The sequence below is a fragment of the Paroedura picta genome, chromosome 8 (assembly GCF_049243985.1).
Source record: "Paroedura picta isolate Pp20150507F chromosome 8, Ppicta_v3.0, whole genome shotgun sequence".
Lineage (NCBI taxonomy): Eukaryota > Metazoa > Chordata > Lepidosauria > Squamata > Gekkonidae > Paroedura > Paroedura picta.
In genome coordinates this window covers 12856745-12881726 of record NC_135376.1, presented here as the reverse complement: position 1 = coordinate 12881726, position 24982 = coordinate 12856745, and the positions used below count along the sequence as shown (strand labels likewise).

General features: G+C 47.1%; 1 protein-coding gene across 3 annotated transcripts in view; it reads right to left on the bottom strand.

Moving 5' to 3' along the window:
- Positions 1-24982, bottom strand: part of SPATA16 (spermatogenesis associated 16) — a 178946-nt gene that overhangs the window by 31416 nt on the left and 122548 nt on the right. For all 3 annotated transcript variants that reach the window (XM_077348379.1, XM_077348380.1, XM_077348381.1), the window contains 3 exons: positions 9902-10049; positions 7992-8138; positions 6631-6743 (listed from right to left, as the gene is read on the bottom strand). In XM_077348379.1, the coding sequence (XP_077204494.1) occupies positions 6631-6743; positions 7992-8138; positions 9902-10049 (408 nt within the window). The remainder of the gene's footprint in view (positions 1-6630; positions 6744-7991; positions 8139-9901; positions 10050-24982) is intronic.

Below are 24982 nucleotides of genomic sequence, written 5' to 3'. Positions count from 1 at the left end.
GGGGCAGGAGGAGAGCCACATGGGATTATGGTTTGCTTTACTACACTGGCGTGCTTGTTAGGAAAGAATCTATCTCTGAAACCTGCACTGGCTTTACTATATATATAACACAACACAAGTATGTCAAAATTCTGGGAGAGTAACTTAGATTTTCCCTGATTGATCCTCTTCTGTTCCAGAGGCTTGACTTTTCCTGCTCCACTCTCTTTTTTAAAAAAATTTTGTGCAGTGCCTAGCACTAGTTGGGATAATCTTGTCATGATCGCCATTGTAGTTATTTGTAGTAGTAGAAGAAGTGGGGAGAAGCTGGCAGGGGGTAGTCCAGTCTCACAGATCTCAGAAGCTAGGAAGGGAAGGCCACAATGTCATCTGGAATCAGGAATTTGCCCCGCCACCGGATGAGTGGTAAGTCGGGGCAAATTTCCAGTGTGGAAAAGGTCTACCATGTTAATTCTTTGCTCTCGTGGATTGCACTCTTGGTAGCGAAGGAGTTGCACAGCTAGATCAGATCAAAAGTTGCACTGAATTCAAGCGCGGGTGTATTTCTGAAGACTACCTCACAGGAAAAGTTTGTTGCATGTAGCTAAGGCTCACGTTGGGTGGAGGCCTATACAGATCTTTCTTCTCTGATGCGCTCACTTCCTAGATGCAGGGAACTTGGACGGAGCTGGTACCTGATTTGGCTATTGTTCAACAGAATGGCAGCATTTACCTCACACTCGCCACTGAATCAGCTCCTGACAGAGCTCCTACCATGATTAAAACAAGAAATACTTCGATAACAATGAAAAAAGATGCGCACGTTCAAAAATACAATAATATAATTGGCAGCAGCATTAAAAATATCTCAAAAGACCAACTAGGGTTGTCAATCTCCAGATCGGCTGGGATTACCATTGATCTCCAGTCAACAGAGGTCAGCTCGCCTGGAGAAAAAAAAAAAGCCACTTTGGAAAGGGGGATTTATCAAATTCCTTCCCCTTTCCACATCCTGCCTTCCTCCATTGCCAACATTTCCAGGTATTCCTCAGCCCAAAGCTGGCAACCCTAAGTCCAACCCTTTCAAAGAATTCAGAGCAGCAGAACCACAACATGGTAATATTAACTCATCAAGCGGGAGGATGGAATAAACAAAACGCCCGAGAAAAAAAGGTAACGTCTTTATGTGGTGCCAGAAGCAAAGGTCAGTGAGGAGGAAATTCCACAATCGTGAAGCCACAACAGAAAAGGCCCAGTCTCTGGTGACCACACCAGGAAGGCCCTCTCAGGTGCTGGCAGGCTTATAAAGGGAGCAGATGGTGTTTTAATATAAGCCTGCAGTGCAGCCAGAAAGGAAAGGAAGAAATCACCTCAAGTCTAATTCTTATCTTTAAGAAGAAGGGATTATAGCAGGTTGAACACTGTCAGGGGTTGTGTTTCAGTGGCAATGGAAAAAAAATGCAGAAAGAGAGTGTAAATAACCACTTCTGGCAGGAGAAAGAACCCACAGGGATGTGAAACGCCATGATAAGAATTACCTGAGCTACGCTGGAGTTCAAGAGGCTACTAAGCTGCGGTAAAGAAAATAATAAAGTGGCCATGGATGAAGTTAAAACCTCCTCATCCTGGTACAGTGAAGGTTAAGTAAATAGCAAACTTAAATGAAGGCTTTAGGCAGAAGGAATTGGATGATTTAGCGGAGGCAAGAGCTCGGTGCCAGACAAATGGGGATGAGAAGGAAGCAACAAACTCAGCATAAGGCGTCTGAAGATGAGACTTAGAGGAGAAGGAAAGGAACAAACAGTTTGTTGGCAGGCTGAACAAGCTCCAGGCCTCTCTCATCTGTATGCAGGCAAAAAAAGAAGAAAAGGTGGGCAGGGCTTTCAGCGAAGAAACGACGGAGTAAATAACAAACAAGCAAACCTTAGCCTGCGCTTGTAGACTACAAGAGATATAAATAATTGTCTCTGAAGCTGGTGGGTTGTAAGTGGCTTGCTTCTTTCAAAGAGAAGCTTATAAAAAGGAAAAAGCCAAGAATTTCTCTTGTCAATAATTACCCACACTGATCCATTTGCTCACCAAGGATTGTCAGAATTATTGTGAAACAGGTCCTTGCAACTCTGAGGAGGCCAGGGGAGAAAGCCTTGCAAAACCAAAATAAGGGGAGATGCCCATCACAATGAATGACATGTCAGCGTTATGGATGATGCTTGGGGAACCATTCTGCAAGGAAATGTACTGGAGTGGGAAAGAAATCCTTAATGACATCCATACTAGGGACCTGTCCTTCTGCCCATCTGTCTATGACAGGCATAACTAATTCATCTGTTCCGCTATATATTTCTGGTAAGGCCTTGGAGGAGGAGCTGGTCTCATAGCTTAAGTGCCACTCAGCACTTAACAACCACTCAGGGCGGCTATCCCGCCCCTGAGTGCCTCTTCCTCCAACCAGCTTTCCTGTCTGTCCAGCAGCCAGCCAAGGGGATTTTAAAAAAATTGGCTGCTTTATCGCACCATTCCCTGCCCTCCATGTAGACTGTCCCAGATCTGACTAATACCAAAAAATTAAACATGTGTGAGGATGTTTGCTATTCCGTTACTTTGGAATCGTGTTGCAACATGCTTGGACTTGTTTCTTTTAAAATAGATGACGGAAGTGACTCTCGGGGGGAGGGGGTAGGAGCAACGCCCCGACTGGGGATGGCCTGGATTTTGCAAAGACACATGGCCCAGGCCTGACATATATCTTATTGAAGCCTGCCCCCAAAATACAGGCTCCCCCTTTGCCATCCCACAAGCTGTGACAATATAAATTGCAAATACATCTTCAAGACTTTACAAGCAGCAAAAACACTTTTAACAAAGCCACATAATAACAGGGCGGGAGGGCGGGAGAACAGTCTGTCAGCAGCCCGAGCAAAAGAGGCAGGGTTCTATTTATGGCCTGGTCTCCACCCTGCCCTGATGCACTCACGTCAGGGCTCTTCTGGATGTGCCAGCAGCACGTCCCCTCCCTCCCGTCTTTCTTAGGCCCCTGTGCCACCGGCCGTCAATGGGGTGGCTCAGCTAAGTCAGGCTGCTTATTAGCCCCAATCCCCAAATGGCGGTGAGGCCAGCTAAATCCCTCATGCAGAAGCGGTCAGGGCGACTTCAAGAGCCAAGAACTCGAAGTGGCCGGCAGAAGGTGGGAGGAAATGGCTGGAGGTTGAAGAAAAGCAGCTACTCAGTCAGGCAGACATCAGTTAAACGGATACACAGAGATTTAACTACTGCCGATGGGCTCCTGATTCAAGTGTTTTGCCTTACTTGGCTTGCGTTACAAGTTACACCGTTGTAAACCCATTGACTTCAATAGAATTCTGCTGAAATTGACCTTGCGAACGCCCTTACTATGAATGGATAGGCTTCGTTGTTTTATGTCTTTAACCGAATCAGTATATCGCTTGACAGAGCAACCCTATGTACATTTCTCAGAGAGTAAGATCTACTCAAAACAGTCTGGTTTCTTTTGGAATAAATCTGCACAAGAGTGTCTTTAAGGCCTTATGTGGTCTGCGATCAGCATATCTAAGGGACCTCCTCTTTGAATACATCCCCCCCCCCAAAGAGCGTTATGCTCGGTAAGCACCAACTGCCTGGTGGTCCCTGATCCTAAGGAGGTACGCATGGCCTCAACCAGGCCAGGGCCTTTGTGGCCCTGGCACCTGCCTGGTAGAATGAGCTCCCAGAGGAAGTTAGGGTTTTTTTGGAGCTCTGTGGTTTGCAGGGCCTGCAAGATGGAGCTCTGCCTCCAGGCGTTAGGTTGAGGCCAGAGCAACAGTTAACATCTAATCTGCCCCCCTTCTCTTGCCTCCCCCTTCTAACTATCGAGGAGCTCTGAAGCTTGACAGTATGTAGTTGCTGGCTGCTGGAATTTATGGTCCTCAGATAGTCCTGTGGTTTTAACTGCTAATCTTATTGCTGATGAATTTTACTCTACTGAATGCTGGCCATGTTGTTCATTGTCCAATATGGCCACCACTGAAAGGGGCGGTATAAAGTCAAATCCATCAGTCAATAAATCCTAACCAGAATTACACCCTTGTTGTCCCATTCATGTCAACAAAACCTAGAAGACAGTAACTCTGTTTCGTACTCTGTGTTGGGGTGTTAATTAACACACTCTTATTTTTTTTTTTGTCCTGAAATGCTTCCATCTAGGTCTTTCAAACAAAGAGAGGGAGGAGAAAAAAATCCTAGAAAAGTATTTTAGACCTTACAAAAAAAAAAGCATAATTGCACCTTTTTGACTGGAGTGTATTTTTCCTCCATAAAACCCTCATCTTTTTAAACCCCAAAGAAATTCAGAGCACTAATAGCAGATAACTTGAAGGAAAAGTGTCCTGTAAAGCACATCCTTCCATGGAATGAGCACTAAGGCAGTTTGTGTGAGATAAATAATAGTAGCATGTATAATTCAAATAAAAATTGGACTACTTTTGCAGCAAACACAAGTGTCCAATTTCATCAGTGTCTAGACAGAAATGACAGAGTAGTCCTTGTCCTGTAATGTCAGCTCTAGATTCTTTGTAATCCGGTTTTGGGGTCAAGGGTGCTGTCTTTTCATGGTCGCCGTACAAAGATGTTTACCAGAAAGGATGCAAGCTTTCCTTCAATTATGTGCTTCTTTTCCTTTTTGGTAGACTAGATTGGCAGAGGTTCTGTTTAAATCAATGGTAAATAGTTTTATTTTAACTGTCTCCTGTATTCATACGACTTATACGGTTTGCTTGTTGAGCTCTGCTGAAAAATCCCTCTCCCCCTCGAAAACAGAGAGGAGAAAGAAAAGTGACGGAGGGGGCGTATAGTTACTGTCGGCTGAACAATAAGTTCTAAATCTTTTGCTGACTTCTGGGGAAAGGATTCCCCCACCCCCGTGATACCTTTATCAAGAATATGCTAAGAATGGCATTAAAAAAAAATTAGATTCCATGCAAATCGAAGAGCCAGCGTGATGCAGGGGTTAAGAGCAACAGCATCTGATCCTGAGAACTGGGTTCGATTCTCCACTCTTCCTCCACATGCAGCCATCTGGGTGACCTTGGGCCAGACACAGTTCTCTCCGGGCTCTCTCTGTATCACTTCCCTCATAGGTTGTCTGTTGTGGGGAGAGGAAGGTTAGGTATTTGGAAGCCACTTTGAGACTTCTCAGGGCAGAGAAAAGTGGGGTATTTCTATTTTTAAGTTCAGGCAAAAGTTGAAACATTGAAAACAAACCAACCTGCTTCGCAAAAAGGACAGAGATGGACTGACAAAACCGTTGTAACTAAAAGGGAAGCTGTTTCAGAAGCTGCCTTAGGTGTGAAGGGCAGAATTTTAATGTTCTGGAGTGAGTGTTAGACCTAATTGCAGTGTAGTTCCTCAGTCCTCCTGAAATGAACTTCTTGTCTCCCTAAACACATTTGCCCTGGAGGTCCTTCTCTGCTGAAAAGAGAGTCTGAGGGGAAATTCCTTGCGGTGGCCCATGTAGTTCCTTACCACTGGCAGAACACAACATCCTCTTCTGTATACCAGGGGACATGCTACGCATGCCATGAGGACGGCACTTGTGAAACACAGCGATGATGAAGGCAGGTTCTCCCAAAGAGGAATTTTTGGACTGCACCAAATGCGCACTGGCTATTTATATCTTCCTTGCATTTTTATTTGGGCTCTTCCCAAAGAAGCATTCTTTCCATTTGTGTGAAGTAGGTCACGCCGAGAGGGACTCAGAGATACCAGATCCCCAGGGGGGCCGGGGGACCCCCTTTTTGAGTGGTTTGTGTATCGGAGCACCAATCCTCCACAGGTGATCGGATCTGAGTCCCACTCAAATGGGTCAACTTCCAGTTTTCAATTTTGTTTTTGCAGCCTCTGCTAAACAATTGGACTGAGGCGACTGTACTTTTGTCACATCGTGAGAAGATGAAGACTCACTGGAAAAGACAGCAATGGCGGGGAAAAGGGAAAGCCCAGCAGGAGACGGAGTGACCCAGTCAAGGTTGCCATGGCCCTCAGTTCGCAAGACCCAAGACTGGCTGTTAATGAAAGGATGTTTTGGAGGCTGTTGTTTCATCTGGCTGCAGTAAGTCGGAGGCCACTTGACAGCGGAGAGAACACGCCTGCAACTTTGAAATCCAGTTTAAATGCGTCACTTGTTCAGAGTATGCAGTTTGAGTGCATCATTCTTTTATCGCATAACCTGCCTCAAATCTTGGGGAGACAGGCGAGCAAATAAATTCCGTCTCTTTCAGTTGCACCTGCTGGCTTGTTCCTGGACTGTGCTTAGAGGACTTAAACATTCAACAAGTATTGCAGTAGCCACTTGATATGTAGCACACAACAAACGGCAGAATATATTTCAGGTCCCCAGACTGTCCGTTTCAATTGTAGAAGTCAGAAACCAAACACTGACGAAGGATTAGATTCTAACGCCGCTAAGGCTCAACACTGCGTTTTCTAAATGTCCTGCATGATGTCACTGTGTTTTAAGGAGAACCTCACAAAGATTTGTAGAGGCCCCTAGGAAATTAAGCAGCCCCTCCAATCCTGAGGCCCTGGGCATAGTTAATATATTTGAAATAATTTGGGGGTGAAACCCCATCATCATGTTGCATCAAGACAGACACTCACCGTCAATTTGGTGCCCCTAATGAAATCCATTGTTGGCAAGATTCTTCTCCCGATGGTCTCCAGGTGTCTCCCTGCCTCTTCTTTTGTCAGAGGGCTGAAAGGAGCCTTGTGTTCTAAAAGGATTTTAAAAAAAAGTCACAGCTGATTTCATTGCAAAAGACCATCAAGGCATCTTGCATTGATAAACAAATACACGATAAAGATCTAACACGTCACAGGAATAAATATCTAAAAAAATAAATACTAAAAATTACAATCTGTGGCAAGTAGTGTGACTCAAACCACTGTTCCATTCTTCTCTGTTTGTCTGTTTGTATATTTATTTATTTATTGGATTTATATGCTGACTGTCCCAGCAAGCTGGCTCGGGGCGGCTAACAACATGAAAAGAATTACAGAATAAAAGCAATTTTACAGTGATGAAATTGGTCAGGAAAAAGCAATTAAAACAGTTCCTAAAAATTCCAGTAGTATCAGATTGTTGCTGCAGGAGGGAGCCGATACAGATGTTTCTAGTCAGTGCCTCCAACCAAATGCCTAGAGCCGGGGTAGTCAACCTGTGGTCCTCCAGATGTTCATGGACTACAATTCCCAGGAGCCCCTGCCAGCAACCGCTGGCAGGGGCTCCTGGGAATTGTAGTCCATGAACATCTGGAGGACCACAGGTTGACTACTCCTGGCCTAGGGGAAGAGCTTTGTCTTGCAGGCCCTTTGAAACTGAGCAAAGGGTTCTCTCTGCTGGAGGGCAGTGAAGCAAGGCTTGCTTGGCTTGGATCAGGTCTCGGTAGGGTTGTCAGCTCTGGCCTAGTAGATACTTGGGGATTTTGGGGGTGAAGCCTGAGAAGGGAGGGGGGTTTAGGGAAGAGGGAGATTTCGATAGAGTATACTGCCATGGAGTCTTCCTTCCATAGAATCATAGAGTTGGAAGGGGCCACACAGGCCATCTAGTCCAACCCCCTGCTCAAAATGGCCCTTTCCTCCAGGTGAACTGATCTCCGTCACCTGGAGATCAGTTATAACCCCAGATCTCCAGCCACCACTTGGGAGTTGGCAAGCCCAGACCGCCTCAGTGGCAGCAACAACAGGGGGAGGCTGGCCCATGTGACCATCCCCAAGGCCTGGGACTGAGCCAGACAGATGACCCGCAGTGCAGGCACCCCTCAGGACAGCTTGTTCCAGGGCCGCTCTGATCTTTGCCTCAGCCCTGCAAGCAAAGCAGGGTGTGGGAAGGGTCCTCCGCAGGAGCAGATAGTTCCATCATAAGCTTAAGGCTTCTCCTGTCCCCCCCCCCCCCACGATCTTAGACAGATGCCAGTTTAGGAAGCAACAGAAGGGAGAAAAAGAACGACCCACCCAGTTACCTGAAAACGCAGGCAGCTTCCTGCAAGACATCTTTTCTAGGAACTTCCCGACCTCTTTGTTCTTGAAACCTAGCGTGAGCAGATAGGACTGGGGAGAAGGACTGGTCCAGTTGGCCGTTTGGGGTAAGCTGTGAAGTCCGTGGGGATCTGGAATGTAAAGAAAAAGAGAACGCCTGTCATCATTACAGAGGGTGTTTCTTTAAAGGGAATGGGACATGACTCCCCACCTGTTGACTGCCAGGCATAGCTCTTCCCACTGAAATCCCTGCAGTGCACAGTTACTGACAATTTGTTGGCCCTTCCATGATACTGGACAATCTGCCATCCAAAGTGGGCACTCCCTCTCAGAACCACCCTGCAATCTGGTGTCTGAGGAAGCCCACTTTGTTTTGGTTTAGCTCTTCTGCACAAATGACTGGGATGTAAAGCAAACTTGAGAATGTAGGAAAAGCCTGGCTGGATCAGTCTGGTGGGCCATTGGGTCTAGCATCCTGGTTTTTATTATTATTATTATTATTATTATTATTATTATTATTATTATTATTATTATTATTATTATTATTATCATCATCATCATCATCATCATCATCATCATCATCATCATCATCATCATCATCTTTAGATTTATAGGCTGCCTTCCTCCAAGGACTCAAGGTGGTTCACATAAAAAAATCCCCCATAAAAAACCCAATCCCCTAAAACCAAGTCTCTCCCCAACATACCAAGGGGCTTGCCCAATGGTATAGCAGAGCCTGAGTGAGGCCCATTGATCTTAACTTGGCCTCAACCGAAGACCTGGCAGAAGAGCTATGTTTTACAGACCCTGCGGAACTGTGACAGCTCCATCAGCTTCGTTGAGAGAACCAACCAACGAGAGAGCCAACAAACCAGGCATAGAATCAGAATCACGCAGAGTTGGAAGAGACCACAAAGGGCCATCCAGTCCAGCCCCCCATCTTTTGGGGTACTTCAAAATCACACAGTCCTGAGGCCTTCCCCTGATGTTGCCTCCTGAACCGGGTATCACTGCTTCTGAACGAGGAGGTCTTCCTTGGTCACCATTTGTAGTAGCCATTGGTCTATACTCCATGAATCTGTCTAACTCCCTATTGCACTATCTGTGCTTAGGGTTGCTGGTCCTCTACTACAGTGGGAGACTTCTTGCCTGCTCAGTAGGTCAGTGTGTGTGTGTGGGGAAACCAAGAGAAAAGCCATTTTGTCGAGGTATAAGGACATTTCCAGGGTGAACCCATAAATGCCATCATACCGCTCTGGGATTCAGTAGAAACTCTACACTAAAACCACAGAGTTTCTGCTGAATCATGGAGTGGTGTGATGTCACCTCCAGGTTTGTCTGGAAATGACCTCATGCTGCTCTGTTGGAGGTACTCTCCTGTGTCCCTACTCTCTACTTCCCACTAGGTGTGAGTTGCTGGCTGGCAACCCTAAAGCGTGGCGATCATTACTGCCACTGGCACTGAATTCCACAATTTAATTACTCTCTGAGTAAAGAAGTATTTCCTTTTGACCATTATGGATCTCAAAGAAGAAGAATTGGTTTTTATACTCCACTTTTCACTACCCGAAGGAATTTCAAAGTGGTTTACAATTGCCTTCCCTTCCTTTCCCGACAACAGACACCCTGCGAGATAGGTGGGGCCGAGAGAGCTCTGAGAGAACTGATCTGTGAGCTCTATCAGGACTGTGACCAAGATCACACCAGCTGGCTGCGTGTGGAGGAGCAAGGAATCAAACCCAGCTCACCAGATTGTAGTCTGATGCTCTTAACCACATCAAGCTGGCTCTCTACTGATGATCAAATGGATTGGACCCTCCCCCTTAGTTCTAGCATTATTATATTTAACTGTAAATGGATCGTACTCTGTGTTTGTTAACGTCACCTTTATTACCTGTATATATGTATTCCACATAATCCGGGTGCTTTTGGGTAAAAACTTCTTTCAGCTTGTCTATTTTTTCAGCCTTCACTTTAGTTGCAAATGGCGTGTACATAACTGAAAAAGATTCTGCTCTCGTCATAGCTTCTTCAATCATGGCCTAAAAAAAAACACGAAGAAAGAAAGACACTATGCCTTTTAAAAGTGAGGTGCCCCTAAAAAGGGGTGGGGAGGAGAAAAGAAAAGAAGAGGGGCATGAAAAATAATTACCTTCATGGATGATATTTCCCCCTTAATAATTGCACAGTCATGCAAAGATAACATATTTTGAGTCTGAATATTAATTAGAGCAAAATTCAAATTAGTTCCAGAGTGCATTGCCTATCTCACTCTCAGAAAATCAATTTAAATGTAGAAAAAGAACATTTGTAAACAGTTTTCACAGCGGCAGGTCCATGCCTTTGGTGGGAAGGAAAAAAAGGCATTAGACAAATCATTCCGTAGATAATAAGAAAAAATGAATTTTATACTCTCTGAAGGTCATATCTGCAACCGCTAGAGATGTTTTTTTTTTTGTGTTCAAAGCAAGGAATGTTGATTTAAATTTAGGCTGCTGTTTCAAATGAGGATTACCCAGAGAAAAATCAGCAAAGCAAGGGTGGGTAGTTTCTTCTTTTGCTTTTTAAAAAGGGTTCCGAGATACTTTATTTTGAAGGTGTGTCTTTCCTTTCTAACCAGAAATTAGTTCCTAGGATTGCTGGTCTAATAGCGAAAAGCCATTAAAGAGCAACAATATCTAATCTTAACACCTCCCATCCACAAACATAAAATAGGGAAAAAAGAGAAACCTTTAGAGCAGGGGTCCCAGCCTTTTTGATCCCCCAGGCACCTTCGGGATCCTAATGCAGGGTGGTGGGCACAACCACTAAAGCATTGCCATGGGAGGTGGAGCCATACCGCCCCCCTCCCCCCCGTCCCTGAGCCAGTCCAAGTGCAGGGGAGAGGAGGGGTAATTTTTAAAGAACATTGGAAAAAAGACTGAGAGAGAGTAAAACCAACCCTGTTGTTAACTGCTGCCTGTCATAGAACCATAGAATCCTAGAGTTGGAAGGGACCTCCTGGGTCATCTAGTCCAGGGTTAGTCAACCTGTGGTCCTCCAGATGTTCATGGACTACAATTCCCATGAGTCCCTGCCAGCTGGCAGGGGCTCATGGGAATTGTAATCCATGAACATCTGGAAGACCACAGGTTGACTACCCCTGAACTAGTCCAACCCCCTGCACTATGCAGGACACTCACAACCCTATTGCTCATCCACTGTAACCTGCCACCCCCTTGACAGAACCCTGCCACAATCCTGGGGTGCAGGCCCCAAAGCCTGGGTGTACATGTAGTCTTCATTAAGGCAAGGCGATGTTCACAGCAAATCACAACGACCGATGGCCACTGTCAAAGACAAAGAACTAAAGCGAGCGTAGCCAATTATACCCTACGATCATACACCCCATTAAACCAAATTCAGGTGGGAAGCTGGCTTTCCCACAGTAACCATGTTTGATCTCGCAAAATAAGAGTCAGTCTGCCTACCTGTGTGCCAGCTCTGATAGAGGATTGTTATACATACCACCAAAGAACACAGATAGGCACACGGAATCTCTCTGTTGTGTAAATCGAGCTGCTTAGAAGAGGCCTCCGATGAACGGGTTCAACTCCAGGACGGTAGAAACGGCTAAGATGGCATGAGCCAGGCGTGACACATGAGGCCACCTAAACAACGTTATTTTAATCTTCACAGCCAATCAGATCTCCAATGACCCGTCGGAAGCTGTGATGGAAAGAGCCCCAATCTGGCTCTGCCCACTTCCTGAAAACAACTGGCAGACGCCACAAGAGATGCCATGGTGCTCACAGGCATTATGGGGACCCCTGCTTTAGTCAGCTAGATGTGTTGTTGTTATGTGCGAAGTCGTGTCCGACCCATCGCGACCCCATGGACAATGATCCTCCAGGCCTTCCTGTCCTCTACCTTTCCCCGGAGTCCATTTAAGCTAGATGTGTTACAAACCCGAATTTTGAAATTCAAGAACTCTGGAAGCGACAATAAAACCTAACCAGATGGAGACATGGATATTGCCCTCTCTCCCGGTCTGTGTTTTTTAAAAAAGTTAGAAACAGACCTAGGATGAGAGCAAGTTGTGATGTGGTGATTAGGGTCTCCGACTAGGATCCGGGAAATACTGATTTGAAGCCCCCTTGGTGACCTTGAGCCAGTCACATACACTCAGCCTAGCCTACTCTGCAGGGCTGTTGTGAAAACAGAGTGGTGGAAAGGAGAATCACGTTGGGGGGTCTCTGTTAGACAAAAAATGGTTTCATAAACAAAGTCAATTAAACAAAATCAATGGCCCTGAAGCTGTTTAACAGCATCATCCCGTGCTGAAGTTCGACTAAACAATTTTCATTTTACATATGCAACGTTGTCCAACGGCAGGTGAATCTGAGAAGCGTTTAACCTTGTGACAAGTTCAGCGCAGATAACCTTTAGCGGAGACAAGCCGACGTGGATAAAAGAGGAAAGCAAAGATTTCCCCCCTCTCGAACGACTAACTGAAAAATCTCTGTGTGGAACTGAGAAATTACTGCTCGCCGTTCTGCTGGCAGGCTGAACAGACAGTACTTCAGCTCTCAAGGTCACTCCTCGGGCAATGTAAAATTGCTCAAGAAATTATGTGTAAATCTGAGTAATGTTTCCAAAAGCCGAGACAATTGTCTCTGCTCGGCTGGAATGGAAGGGCTGAGGTAATTCAGTATTTGTCTTCTCTTTCGTAATGGACATAAACAGGTACTTTGCCACACACATTATCCCACTTTGCTTTGGGCCCGACGCTGCCTGTGAGGAAAACAGTGGTTTGATCTGTTGGCCCTGACGCAATGCATCCTGGGAATGAAATGCAAGGAATGCCCATACCTGCCCCTTTCTAAACATTTCACAGGGGAAGTGACAAGGGAGGGGGGGGGTACAAGAAAGCTTGATGGCTGCAGAATACGGAAGGGCTCTTTTATTTAAAAGCCAGCTCGGTGTAGTGGTTAGGAGTGCCGACTTCTAATCTGGCAAGCTGGGTTTGATTCTGTGGTCCCCCACATGCAGCCAGCTGGGTGACCTTGGGCTTGCCATGGCACTGATAAAGCTGTTCTGACCAAGCAGTAATATCAGGGCTCTCTCAGCCTCACCTTCCTCACAGGGTGTCTGTTGTGGGGAGAGGAAGGGAAGGGAAATGTAAGCCGCTTTGAGACTCCTTCGCGTAGAGAAAAGTGACATATAAGAACCAACTCTTCTTCTTCAGTAATCTCAGGGCTCTCTCAGCCTCACCTCCCTCACAGGGTGTCTGTTGTGGGGAGAGGAAGGGAAGGCGATTGTAAGCCGCTTTGAGACTCCTTCGGGAAGAGAAAAGTGACATATAAGAACCAACTCTTCTTCTTCTTCTTCTTCTTCTTCTTCTTCTTCTTCTTCAGTAATCTCAGGGCTCTCTCCACCTCACCCACCTCACAGTGCTTGGTCAGAACTGCTCCATCAGTGCTGTGGTGAGTTCAAGTTCACCCCAGCTGGCTGCATTTGTCAGAGCAAGTTTGTAATCTGGGGGATGCTGCTGAATCTCAGCAGGCCCGGGTTTCCTCTGTGCATATAGTGACATTTTTCAGCTGCGTTGGGTAAGCCACCAATGTTTGTTCCTCAGAAAGTGCGATCCATGCTGTGATCACATCCTGGAAAAATTATTATAATCCCATTGACGTGGGGCGGCCTTTGAAAACTGCTCCTCCTACGGATGGACAGCATTGCTGCGTTGCTGTTTTTATGGCACTGTTGCCTGATAAAAGGATGCGGCAGGATCTTACGTGCCACGGGTAAAAATTATCCACCCTGGTCTTTCCAGCGTAGCCGGAGTTGCGGGGCTGAGTTGGTTGCAGCTGAAATGGTTCACACTCCTTTCTTTGTGGCTGTAGTTGTCTTTGAGGTGACCTCTGGCTCTACGTTTCCTTGATCCTAGACTGGATCCGCATGTGCCGGGTTCCTGTAGCGGCACAAAGCTCTTGCTAGCGCCTGCTTGCATGCATGACTCACTTCTAGTTTAACCAGACTTGACTCCGAGGGGAGAAACAAATCATGCCAACAAAGCTTTGATAACACCCACAGTCTGAGCAATGTGCAAACAGTGATTGGCTTGGAGGGCATTGTCAATAAAAAGGTCACCGAAAGGGAGAAACACAATATATGAGATCCTGGAAAATATCACCAGCATGAGGCTATGAGATGTTTTTTTTAAAAAAACACCTCCCCCCCCCCTTTCCCAGTACTGGCCTTGTATGTTATTGCTGCCTGTTTTATCATCCTCCTGGATCTTTCGTGAATGTGTGCCGAAGGTTGCATGGACATCAAATCTTGGGTCCATAAAAAGTTCAGGCTCTGAATGAGGGGAGTTTAATGGCAAGGTGGTGTTCCACAAGGTGTGCTAGCCACCCACACTGAGTGATTTAAAATCATGCTCCTCCTGGCAAAATCTTTTCGACAGACAGTTCACAATCCTCCCAGGGGGATTATTTGTGTGTGTGTGTGTGTGTGTGTGTGTGTGGGGGGGGTGATGCTGGCTTGGCCGATGGTCGCTGGAAAACATAAGTCTCCTTGCTCGGCCTGCCAGACCTCCAAGAATCCCAGCATCCTTCATCTTCGTAAATCAAGCCTCTGAGCCTCATGGATGCTTGGCCGGGGACAGTGACTTCCAGAGGCCCCATGTCTCGTGGAGATCTGAAGCCATAATTCTTCCATGAGCTAGGAATAGAAATACCTTTTAGGACGGGCTGGGGAAGGGCAACCGGGTGAAAGGTGTTGGTGGAACAATCTTCCTTTCAAGCTTCAGACAACATGTAATAATTTCTCAGGAGACATGATGTCCTGGTTATGGGGGTGGGGGAGTGTGAGAATGGATATTGGTTATCTAATAAGAAGCTCTTAAAACGGCAGTTCCTTAGCAACATAATTTCCAATAGGTTTATGGGCTGTCCTTGGAATCACACTCTACCCCCCCCCCCCACCCTTAACTCTTTCCATCTTGCTACCCGGAATGGAAACGGTTAGAACTTCTTAATTGTACCTCCTTCCTATGGATTTCTCATCGTACCCCTTTTTTGCTATGCCCGATACTTGCCAAAATAGCTGCGGGCAGGTGCTTCTCCCTTAGCCCCATGGAGAAATCTGTGATCAAGCACGCAACATCTGCTCAAGATCCCTGGCCCCAGAGAAGTCGAATTGGCCTCCAACAGAGCCAGGGCTGGCCTGGTGGAAGGCTCTCCGGAGAGAGACCAGGGCCGTGTGGGACTTCAACTGCAAGACAGAGCTAGTCTACCAGGCCTGTGGTTGAGGCTCCTAGAACACCAGCACCAGCCGGCCTCCCTACACAGACAACATCTGCATGCCACCTGTTTGTGATTTCATAGTGCTCTGTTCCCCTTTCCTCCCTCTGGTGAGAAGGCAATGGGCTCCTGATTTTAACGTATGTACATTGATTTTTAATGCAGGGGTAGTCAACCTGTAGTCAACAAGCAAAGAAATTAAAAGACGCTTGCTCCTGGGGAGGAAAGCTATGGCAAATCTAGACAGCATCCTAAAAAGCAGAGACATCACCCTGCCAACAAAAATGCATTTAGTCAAGGCTATGGTCTTTCCAGTTGCAATGTATGGCTGCGAAAGTTGGACCATAAGGAAGGCCGAGCGTCAAAGAATAGAGGCTTTTGAACTCTGGTGCTGGAGAAGACTCTTGCGAGTCCCTTGGACTGCAAGGCGAACAAACCGGTCAGTCCTAGAGGAGATCAACCCTGACTGCTCTTTAGAAGGCCAGATCCTGAAGATGAAACTCAAATACTTTGGCCACCTCATGAGAAGGAAGGACTCCCTGGAGAAGAGCCTAATGCTGGGAGCGATCGAGGGCAAAAGAAGAAGGGGACGACAGAGAATGAGGTGGCTGGATGGAGTCACTGAAGCAGTAGGTGCAAACTTAAATGGACTCCGGGGAATGGTAGAGGACAGGAAGGCCTGGAGGATCATTGTCCATGGGGTCGCGATGGGTCGGACACGACTTCGCACATAACAACAAGTCAACCTGTGGTCCTCCAGATGTCCGTGGACTACAATTCCCATGAGCCCCTGCCAGTGTTTGCTGGCAGGGGCTCATGGGAATTGTAGTCCATGGACATCTGGAGGACCACAGGTTGACTACCCCTGTTTTAATGTATTAACTCTTGTTTGCATTCAAATGTGGTGAGCTGGCCCGAGCCCATGGGGAAGGCCGGCATAGAAATTTTAAAATAAAATAATGAATTAACAATAAGCGACTGCGTTTCGGCCACAGGCCAGGTCAGCAATTTCGGGCCCGAGGGTTTTTCCTGCGACAGCTTGACATGCAGCAGCTGATCGTTCAGAGGTGTCAGCGGGTTGTATAAAGTGCCAGATTACTTTGATGATTGCAGAAAACAAAGGGGGATTCCAGCTGCACAGAAGTGGAACCTGCAGGGATGGCTTGTTTGTCCAGTCATGCTTGTTCTGAGCCTTTGACAGCAGAGGCCGTTCAATATGCTGCCAGGCATCCGAGGTGCCTTTGAATAAAGACACTCAGAGCATTTAAGAAGGCACGGTGAGGTTCCTCGCCCACAGCGTGGGCCCTGTTTTACGTATGGCTTGACTGAGACCCCTATCGACAAGCCGAACGCTGGCTCATGCATCAGTCTGTCTTCCATTCATGTATTTGTTTTTTAAAAAAACTGTAGAAGTAGAAGAGCTGGTTTTTATACCCCATTTTTCACTATCCGAAGGAGTCTCAAAGCGGCTTACCATCGCCTTCCCTTCCTCTCCCCACAGCAGACACCCTGTGAGGGAGGTGGGGCTGAGAGAGATTCATATTTAATTAGTATGTGTTTTAAATGTTATAAGAAGAAGAAGAGTTGGTTCTTATATTCCGCTTTTCTCTACCTGAAGGAGTCTCAAAGTGGCTTACAATTGCCTTCCCTTTCCTCTCCCTACAACAGACACCCTGTGAGGGAGGTGAGGCTGAGAGAGCCTTGATGTTGCTGCTCAGTCGGAACAGTTTTATCAGTGCTGTGGCGAGCCCAAGGTCACCCAGCTGGCTGCGTGTGGGGAAGCTCCCCGCCTGCAGGATTAGAAGTCCGTGCTCCTAACCACTACACCAACTTGACTCTCAGCCACCTTGTGCCCTCTGGGGAAGAGTGGGGTGTAAATAAATAAATAAATAAATATGCTGACTGACCCTTCCCTGCCCTGTTATTAACCCTGGAAGGGAAGAAAGACCAGCACTGTCTTTTTGACTGTCTTTTTACCTCCTTCTTGGCTAATTACAGTAGTGAGCAGAGTTGGGTCGAGCTCAGATTGCAGAACTGAACAGGGGGGAATTGAGACCTCCTTTCCCCTGTACTGTACACAGGACTGTGGATGTTATTTCCTTAATAAAAAAAACAACTTCTGGGGATTTCCTTTCACATATCCTCCAGTATTATGTCTCCTTAAGCTGTTGCATATAGTTTTGAGATGGCTCAGTTTCTCTGCTAGGGAGGATCTTGGCATCTTCCTGTGTGTGTGTGTGTGTGTGTGTGTGTGTTAAGTGCTGTCACGTGGTTTCCAACTTACGGGGACCCTAAACATCCGACTTCCAAAATGTCCTTCTTCTAACCTTGCTCAGGTTTTGCAAACGGAGGGTGGTGGCTTCTTTGGTGGAGTCAATCCGTCTCATGTTGAGTTTTTCTCTTTTCTGACTTCCTCCGCGTTTTCCTAGGCTCATTGTCTTTTTTATTTGCCTTCTCAAAATGTGGCCAAATTACAATAGCCTCAGTTTAGTCATTGTCACTTCTAGGGAGAGTTCAGGCTTGAACTAACCTTGAAACCACACATTTGTCTTTTCGGCAGTCCACAGTATCTGTAAAACTCTCCTTCGATATCACATTTCAAATGAATCAACTTTCTTCTTGTCAGTTTCTGCTTCTTGGTAGTTTTGGGGGCGAAAAGTGCTGCCAATTCACACCTGAATTTTGGAGACCCCACAGGGTTAAGACAACAGATGTTAGCCATTGCCTGCCTGCAGGAATGAATCTGCACATCATGACGCAGGCATTCCTTGGGATACCATCGAAATGCAATTCAGGGCTGGCCCTGATTAGCTTCGGATGAGATCGAGCTAGCCTGAGTTGTCCAGAGTCCTGTCCGCACTCACAGTTTAATTTTGATTTGAAGCAGTATCTCTGTCATCCTCATTCTGTTTGCATGGGTTCCTGCCCTCGGCACCTATGTGCTTTAGGATGCTTAGGGCTGATCCTGCATTGAGCAGGGGGTTGGACTAGATGGCCTGTATGGCCCCTTCCAACTCTATGATTCTATGTTCTTTCTGGGATATTCTCCCTCAAATCGCAGCATTTAAATCTCCATGCTAATAAGGAAACTAGGATTGCCAAGATGTTTTCCCCCCCTCCCTCCGTTTGTTTGAGCTGTTAATTGGTCTCTGATGATTGCTTTCTGGAAGGAGCTGGGCTTTCTCTTCTGGGCTTTGCATTTTGCATTTCAGTGCTTCTTGTCTTAAAGTTAAGGGGATACTTAACACTTTATTTAAAAAAAAGATTGGAAGGGGGAGAGGGAAAATTGTTTCAAAAGTCTTTACAGATACAACAATAACAACAACAACAACAACAACAACAACAACAGCAGCAACCTTTATTGGCATAAAAAAATAAGACAAATCAGAATACAGTCAATTGGTTCTTACAGATAAACCACCATAGATTGCATTCAAAGTCTTTATGCCAGGCTTTCTGGTGTTTTCTCTCTGTTTTTTTTTCCAAAGGAAGATAGGCATTGTCTCCTCCTAACGTTATTTATTTATTTAATTTATTTAATTTATATTTGTATTTGTTGACTGTCACTCCTGGGCCCAGCTGGCTCATGGCAGTTTACAACAAAAACCTTAAAACCCACATAAAACCCAATACATACAAAAAAACACGATGTTGGCAGCAAAAGGATGATCTGCTGACCTCCTCTATCCCACCCACCCACCCCTACCGTACCACAGCAGTCACCACCGCCCCAGGGGGGGGAGGTATCTACTGGCAAAGCCTGGCCTACGGGTCTATAGAAGGAGGGACCAACAAAAAAGACCAACGAATCATGTGCCCCTCCCTCCCAAGGGCTGTGACACCTTCTTTAGGAGTGTGCTGAGCACAGGCAGGATTCCCCGTGGAACCATGGATTTTAGAAAGAACGGCTGCAGATTAAATGAAGAAAATGTCAGATACGGTTACTAGCAGCAGCAGACACAGTCAGTCCTGGAAAATGTATATGCAGCAAGCTTTGAGAAGGTGACTTTTTGATCCACTATTGCAGGGGTAGTCAAACTGCGGCCCTCCAGATGTCCATGGACTACAATTCCCAGGCGCCCCTGCCAGCGAATGCTGGCAGGGGCTCCTGGGAATTGTAGTCCATGGACATCTGGAGGGCCGCAGTTTGACTACCCCTGCACTATTGGGTCCAGGGGATGGATCCTAGTGCTTTTGGACAAGAAATGATCAGATGTACCTAAGGGTTAGGCTTTCAAGTCAACTTCATTGAAAATGAACCACTGAAAATTAACCACTTCAATGTTCTTAATACAGACCTTTATTCATGATGCAATATGGAATCAGTATGGTATAAAAGGAGCTGAGACACAGACCTGGGTTCTAATCCCTGTTCAGTCATGGGCAACCTTGGAACAGCCATTCCCCTTGGTTTAACCAACCTCAGAAACCACAGTATACAGTTCTGCCCTAATTTTACAGAATCCAGGGACTGGGTATGCTGGCATCAGCATACCCAGAGTACGGGCAGCTGCCAGAGCCCAGGGCCCCTGGTGGGGCCACCCACACACCTCCCCTGCCACCTGCCTACATGCCCTTCCCCACCCGTTTGTTTGAAGTGCTCTGCCACCCATGCACTCAGCTGCCCAGAGTCACTGGGGAAAAGCTTGTAGCCCAGAGCAGTAAGGCCACTGAAGGTCATGGAAGCAGCACTCCCAGCTGCATGCACCAACCAGATGGCACAGGTGATGCAGTGGTAGGGGCTATGAGTGGGAGAAGTTGGGGGCATGCTATTGGGAGGGTGGAAAAGCTTGGGAGAGGGCTACTGGTGGGCAGACAGGAGCCTCTTGGCACTGTCCGACTGTGGCCTCTCAAAACCTGGAACTGTCCGTGGACTGGACTGTCCCTATCCTGGTCAGTGTTTGGACTTTATAATACCCTCTCTGGTGGGCTTCCGTATGAAGCTGTCTTATACTGAATCTGACCCTTGGTCTATCGGGGCAAGCACTGTCCACTCTGATAAGCAGAAACCTCTCCAGAGTCTCAGGTATTTCGTATCCCCTACCGCTTGTTCCTTTTAATACTGGGATTGAACCCAATATCTTCTGCAAGCCAACCAGATGCTCTACTACCGAGCAATATTCTCACCCCAAAGGTCATACGAAGAATATACCGTTCTGATAATCCTGAGGCTATTTTTATTTCCCCGAGGTTTCAAAAAAGTAAAATGGCACAATGCCTTTTGTTTCTCTCCAATTCTGTTGCAGTTATTCAATGAATAAAACATACAATGTACAGTAACCGACAGCACCTTGCTTATCAGCTGTCTTAGACCTCCATTAATGTAGGTCACATCATCCATCAGCTTATTATTTAGGTTCTTAAATGTGTTCAGTAACTTAAGACGCCGGCAATCTCTTTTTGTACATGGTGTAGCTCTTTGAAAACTGGCGTGGCAGAGCCGCCAAAAATATATCTCTGTATTTCACCGAGCTCTTAAAGGCAAAACCGCCAAGGCTTAAGAGATTTATTTTAAAGTTCAGGAAGTGTTAGGTGCTACACCAAATGGTCAATTTATCATTTTTCAAGAAAGAGCACCCAGATTTAAGTGTCACTCTGAATTCAGGACGGGAGATGGGAGCAGGCGGAATTGCTTCGTTCGCGCAGAGTCCCTAAATTGATCAGCAGCTGCCTGGGCATGCACGAGGCGCATGCACATAGAAATGGGCTTTGGTGCAATCACGGGCATGAAGCAGCCGTCAGTTCACACTGCAAAGTTTGGAGTGTTTTCCCGGACTGTAGTATCTTTCAGAAGAGTTTGGCAATTGTCGGTCAAACAGGGGAGAGTGCCCGCCAAGGATCCCAAAAGCCATTATAAAAGAGTCAATCGCATAACTACAGCAGCCAGCTCAAGGTAATGCTCCACTGACCTGGCAAGGGCAGAAGGCCAGGCTCCTTGTGTTTATACCAAGTATTAAGGAGGCGTTGATAGGGCAGTTTATGCTCCTTTTCGATTTGGTCGGTTGCTATTGTTATGGAAGCGGCCTCATTTTCATGACTGGGTCGGGTGATTGTTTCCTTTTACGCTACTTACACGCCGTTGATAAGTAAGTAACACGAGCAAAATGCAGAAACAAAGGTTTGTTTCTCGTAAGGAGAAGCAAAATTGATGGGGGCATATCCAAACGCTGCCGTCAAGGTTGTACAAGCCGGACTCATCACTTCCAGACGTATTTGTTTCCTTCATTTCCAGGGGAAGTCAAACTGCGGCCCTCCAGGTGTCCATGGACTACAATTCCCATGAGCCCTTGCCCATGGACATCTAGAGGGCCGCAGTTTGACTACCCCTGAATACCCTGCTTTTCTCGCCAGTGCAGAGCCAGAGTGGTTTCCGTTGTTCTCCTCTCCTCCATTTTAATCTCACTGCACGCAGCTGTGGTGGGTCTGGCTGACAGCACATGATCGGCATAAGGTCACCCACAGTGTTTCCATTGCAGAGTTAGGATCCCCTTGCATGCCGGGGAGGGGGTGAGCCGTTCCTCAGTCAATCCGCCTGCGAAGCACCCCTGGCCCGGCGGCACAGCCACCAATCGCCAGGCGAGGAAAGCCGTCCCTGCCCTGCCCCACCCCACCTCGCATCCCTCCCCTGCTGGACTTGGCTGGTCCCCTCCAGCACCCCCCCCTGCCCGGGATGCCGCTCCTACTTTCACCCGCCGCCGCGTCGCCTCTTGCCCTTTCCCTTTCCCCTTCCCCCCTCCCACGACGCAGAGCTGTAGTGAGTGCCTAAATAAAAATCGGGATAATTAGAAAACCCCGCGGGATGCGGGGCCAGCCTTTAAATATCGGGATTGTCCCGCCATTATCCGGATATATGGTCACCTTATTATAAACTTTTGTGTGCATGCAAAGGAAAGCTTATATCCAGAATTAAGGTCTGTTGGTCTTATTCTATCGTTATTCTAATAAACAAATCACCTTTCCTGAGCAACGGTATGGGGACAGACCTTAGCTAAGCCTTTGTATGCCACAGATCCCAGGTTCAGTACCTGATTCCTCCTGTTATAAAAACAGCAGGTACCCAATTTGGGAAAGTCCATCCTTCTGCTGCTAGCTGGTGTGGATAAAAACAGGCTAGCTAGACCAGTATTTCCATCTCCTGTAAGCCAGATTTGTTTGTCTCTGGCAACGAAAGGCTGCCAAGGCATGCCGATGTAAAACGGTGAGGCATTATGAGAAACGATCCCGGGTGAAAACAGCGATGAAGACGGACCTGATCAGCGAAACTTGCTATTTGACATGGGGGATGGCGGCAAGTCTGAGAGATAATTTCTGAGCCCGACGCATCGCACACGCACACCATTAGCCGCAAGTAGCCTTTGATCGACACAGCTGCTTCAATGCCCCCTTCCAAAAAACACTCCAAGGTTTCGGTTGGCAGGTGAACAGGGGTATAACTTGGGCACCTGAGGAACATCGTTTAATGGGAGCACGTCCCTGTCTAAGCAGGATTTTCCTTTGTGTGCTCGCAGAAGCATGAGGTTGAGCAGGCCGGGAGTCATGATCCTCATCAATTTCACGCGGCTGTCAATGCCTGGCGAAATGGGCCCGCTACTGAAACGCTCGGCTCCTTCGCTCCCCAAGGACAAAAGGATTAGAAACTCTTTCCGAACGCAGGCTTTCTAAACAGCCTGACCTCCGAAAGAGAGGGCTAAAACAGAAGCAGGCAAAGCCGATGGCTTAGTACCTTTCAGTGCTGGCCGCCTGATGGCCGTGGCTTTGGGCCGAAGGACGTTATCTTGCACCTTGCTGGATACCTGTTCCTCAAAGGGAGCTGAATGGAAAATGGTCTTCAGACTAGGCTGTGCAAAGGAGTCATACTGAGCCTGGAGGGGGTGGGAAGGGGAGGAACGAGGGGTGGGCGTGTCCACAGCTATGCTTCCCAACTATATTCTGCACAATCAGGCCACTTCTGGGGTTTCTCGAAGCCTAAAAATGTTGAGAAAGGCTGAGTTAGAGGGTCTGGGAGATCCAGGTTCAACTCCCATCTCTGTCAAGGGAGCTTGCTGGGTGATCTTCAGCCAATCACACACTCTCAGGCTACTTTGGTGTAGTGGTTAGGAGTGTGGACTTCTAATCTGGCATACTTGGCCCGATTCTGCACTCCCCTACATGCAGCCAGCTGGGTGACCTTGGGCTCGCCATGGCACTGATAAAACTGTTCTGACCGGGCAGTGATATCAGGGCTCTCTCAGCCTCACCCACCCCACAGGGTGTTTGTTGTGGGGAGAGGAATGGGAAGGCGACTGTAAGCCACTTTGAGCCTCCTTTGGGTAGAGAAAAGCGGCATATAAGAACCAACTCTTCTTCTCCTACTTTGCAGGATTGGTGAGGATAAAAAGGAGGGGGAGAGAACAATGCGAGTCCCACTTGGGTTTCCACTGGAGAGGCAGGTGGGGGCCAGCTGTGCTGGGAACGGCAGAATAGAAATGTAATAAATGAATAAATAAAAATAAATAAATGAGGGAAATAATAAATGAATAGATAAGGCTCCTAGCTGAGGTCCAGTAGCTTGATTATTGGTCCAGTTTAATGGATTCCACAGTCTCACATGGCAGAACACAGGTGGTCCTTTCATATTATACCTCCCACCACCAATGGAATAGTGCCCAGAAGTCCTCTGGATGTTTCAGGGACCCTTGGACCAACTACAAGCAGATCATGGGGGGCAGAGGAGAAACCTCCAGGCTCTTCCCCCCCCCCCCAGAGAAAATAATGGCTTTAGTTGGTGGACTGAATATAATACCCCACTGAGCCAGTTTGGTGTAGTGGTTAGGAGTGCGGACTTCTAATCTGGCATGCCAGGTTCGATTCTGCGTTCCCCCACATGCAGCCAGCTGGGTGACCTTGGGCTCACCATGGCACTGATAAAACTGTTCTGACCGGGCAGCGATATCAGGGCTCTCTCAGCCTCACCCACCTCACATGGTGTCTGTTGTGGGGAGAGGAAAGGGAAGGTGAATGTAAGCCGATTTGAGCCTCCTTCGGGTAGGGAAAAGCGGCATATAAGAACCAACTCTTCTTCTTCTTCTTCTTGAGGACCCTCCCCTTTCATAACCTACCCTCTGCAGGCTCTACTCCCAAAATACCCAGGTATTTCCCAACCCAGAGCAGGCAATCCGACCCATCCAACCTCCTCAGTCAGGGGTAAGATTTCTTTTGACTTACGGAGCATCGGCAGATTCCCAACAGTACACACTTCTGACATCACATCTAGACACAGAGATTCTGTGGCAAGAGCACTGGCCCAATGTGTGTGCATGGCGGGGGGGGGGTGTCGCTAAGAAGCAGAATCAAAATGAATATAGAATATGTAGGAGTCGCGGGAGTGCAAATGGACTGGTGCTTTTGCGGTTGGCCTGTGTCTAATGCATATGGAACGAAACAAAAATAAGATATTTTTCATCCGGCCCAAAATGTAATACGATCTGTTGGGCAACAAAGCGGAATCAAGACGAATTCAGCAGGGGAAGGGAGGGAAAACTCACAGTAATTAATAAGCCAGTTAGCTTGTTCAGCCACGTGATGGATTCTCTATCAGAGAGGCTGTGGCATGACAGAGGGAGAGCGAGGAAGACTGAAGGTGGGCTGTAATGCAACTCAGTCATATTAGGCTTTGTGATGGAATCACTCGCGCAATGGTATGCCCC